Source organism: Paracoccidioides lutzii, assembly GCF_000150705.2.
Source record: "Paracoccidioides lutzii Pb01 unplaced genomic scaffold supercont2.2, whole genome shotgun sequence".
Taxonomy (NCBI): Eukaryota; Fungi; Ascomycota; class Eurotiomycetes; order Onygenales; family Ajellomycetaceae; genus Paracoccidioides; species Paracoccidioides lutzii.
In genome coordinates this window covers 258,981-260,868 of record NW_015440948.1, presented here as the reverse complement: position 1 = coordinate 260,868, position 1,888 = coordinate 258,981, and the positions used below count along the sequence as shown (strand labels likewise).

The 1,888-nt window shown below is 53.2% G+C and overlaps 2 protein-coding genes across 2 annotated transcripts; one reads left to right on the top strand and one right to left on the bottom strand.

Annotated features, from left to right (window-relative positions):
- Nucleotides 1-54: 54 nt before the first annotated feature.
- Nucleotides 55-408, top strand: PAAG_11163 (hypothetical protein; the record flags this gene model as incomplete). Its single annotated transcript, XM_002796812.2, has 1 exon — nucleotides 55-408. One exon carries the CDS (start codon nucleotides 55-57, stop codon nucleotides 406-408), a length of 354 nt encoding a protein of 117 aa, XP_002796858.2.
- A 418-nt stretch (nucleotides 409-826) lies between these two features.
- Nucleotides 827-1,861, bottom strand: PAAG_11162 (hypothetical protein; the record flags this gene model as incomplete). The annotated part of the gene is made up of 1 exon (XM_015846859.1): nucleotides 827-1,861. One exon carries the CDS (start codon nucleotides 1,859-1,861, stop codon nucleotides 827-829), a length of 1,035 nt encoding a protein of 344 aa, XP_015703466.1.
- Nucleotides 1,862-1,888: the final 27 nt, after the last annotated feature.

Here is a 1,888-nt window from a genome sequence, read left to right as displayed (position 1 = left end):
GACGAAAAGGGCGGCTACAAGGGAAGCCTTGACGTCGTGGATGAAGACCTCATCATGGCTGAGATTGAATATGCCAAGAACAAAGTTCTCCTTGCTCCTGAGAATAGATGTCCGTGGGCCTATGCGCGCGGTGTTTTAAGAGCTGCTGGTAAATCAATGGCTGAACTTGAAGGGTTTGCATCGAAGTTTATTTTGGAAGAGGTGGAGGCTGATGGGGGTGTGAAGTATCAGGTTAGGAGTAGTTTGGCTGTGGAGTGGCTGGCGGATGTGTATGCGGAAGAGGCGGAAGACGAGAAGGGTACGGAGGAGAAGCGGAAGGCGGACGCCGTCAAGATGCTTACGTTGCTGAAGGATAAGTATGATCCCATTCGCAAGAATTACTGGGATTATAGGATTCGGATGCTTTGAAAAGGAGCCAGTGGTTGCTGCGTAATCTCTAACTGTTGGGATGGTGTTTTCACCTGGAGGGGAGGGGCATCCAAAAACGCCTTATTACGTCTAATCATGGGAAGAAATGTCACGGCATTCTAAACTGAGGAACGGAACTACGGTCAATGACGAAAGTGACATTGCAACTTATCTTTTCCCCCTTTAGCCCAAGCAGCTTTTTAACCTGAATCCCTACCTAGGTGTCACTTAATTTATTATTTGGGTCCTTTTGGAAGAAACTGCACTTTTCCATACTCAAAAAAAAAAAAAAAAAATGTTGGAAGAAGTTGGAAAGAAACATGAAAAGCAAAAGAACAAAAACGCCCAGATATTTTCCCAGTTTCCCCGCGCGCCCCAAAATTTTCCCAATTATTATTCTACAGAGCAAATATCCTCCTCACTCATTGCCGGTCCTCCATCCATTATTAAGTCGCTCCCTGTATTCTACCGCCGTCTCGAGAGAAATATTGCTCCCTCCACAAACAATCACAACCACACGACTCTGCGGCCCGAATCCAGGAATGATCTGCGCCAGCTTCGACGACAATTCCAACCGCTCATCAACATGTCCCGTGTTGGCATGACCTTTTAACCCGTGGGTCTGCCCACCCGCAACCACAGCCTCCACGCACACCCCACAAGCCAATTCAACCAGCAACCGGTGCTCATCGACAAGCCTCAACACCCCCTTCGCCGCCTCGGCATCATCCATAACGCGACTGTGCACCTTAACACCGGCCGGCGGGTTCAGGACATTCTGCAACGTCCTCTCCGCAACCCGAAGAGCAGCCAACGACGTCGCCATGGACGAAACGCCCTTCAGCGAAACGAGCTCCCCCATCTCAACGGCCTTGGCAAGTGACTCTGCCCCCTTCGTCTCCAGCGCGAGGATCTGCACATCCTTGCCTTGGTTCGGGTTGTCAACCCCTCTGTCCTCCGCCATGCGCAACTGCCTCTCAATCCCCTGGATAATCCCATTCATCAGCCCGCCACCACCAACACTGCAAACAACCGCATCTACAGGGAAGCATCGGGGCCCCTCCCCTTCCTCCGCGGGTACCTGCGCCTTCAGTTCATCCACAAGCGAACTGACCCCCTCCCACGCCGCCTCATGGTCAAACGGATGTAACTCGACGGCCACGACCTCCCTGCCGTCATCGCCCATCTGCCCCCTCATCTCCTCCATCAGCACATTCCGCATATGCGCCGCGGCTTCATCGATGTTATTACCGTGCGGAACGACGATGGCACCCTCCGCTCTGAGCCGCTGGAGCATGATTGGCTTTGTGTAGACGGGCACGGCGACGGTGCAGGGGTAGGAGAGGGCGCGGGCGGCGGTGGTGGCGGCTAGGCCTGCATTACCGCCGGAGGGGATGAAGAAGTGGAGGTTTTTGTTTTGGTTGGAGGGGTGGGAGAGGTGGTGGAGGATCATGGTTGCCCATTGCTCTGTTTTAGAAGG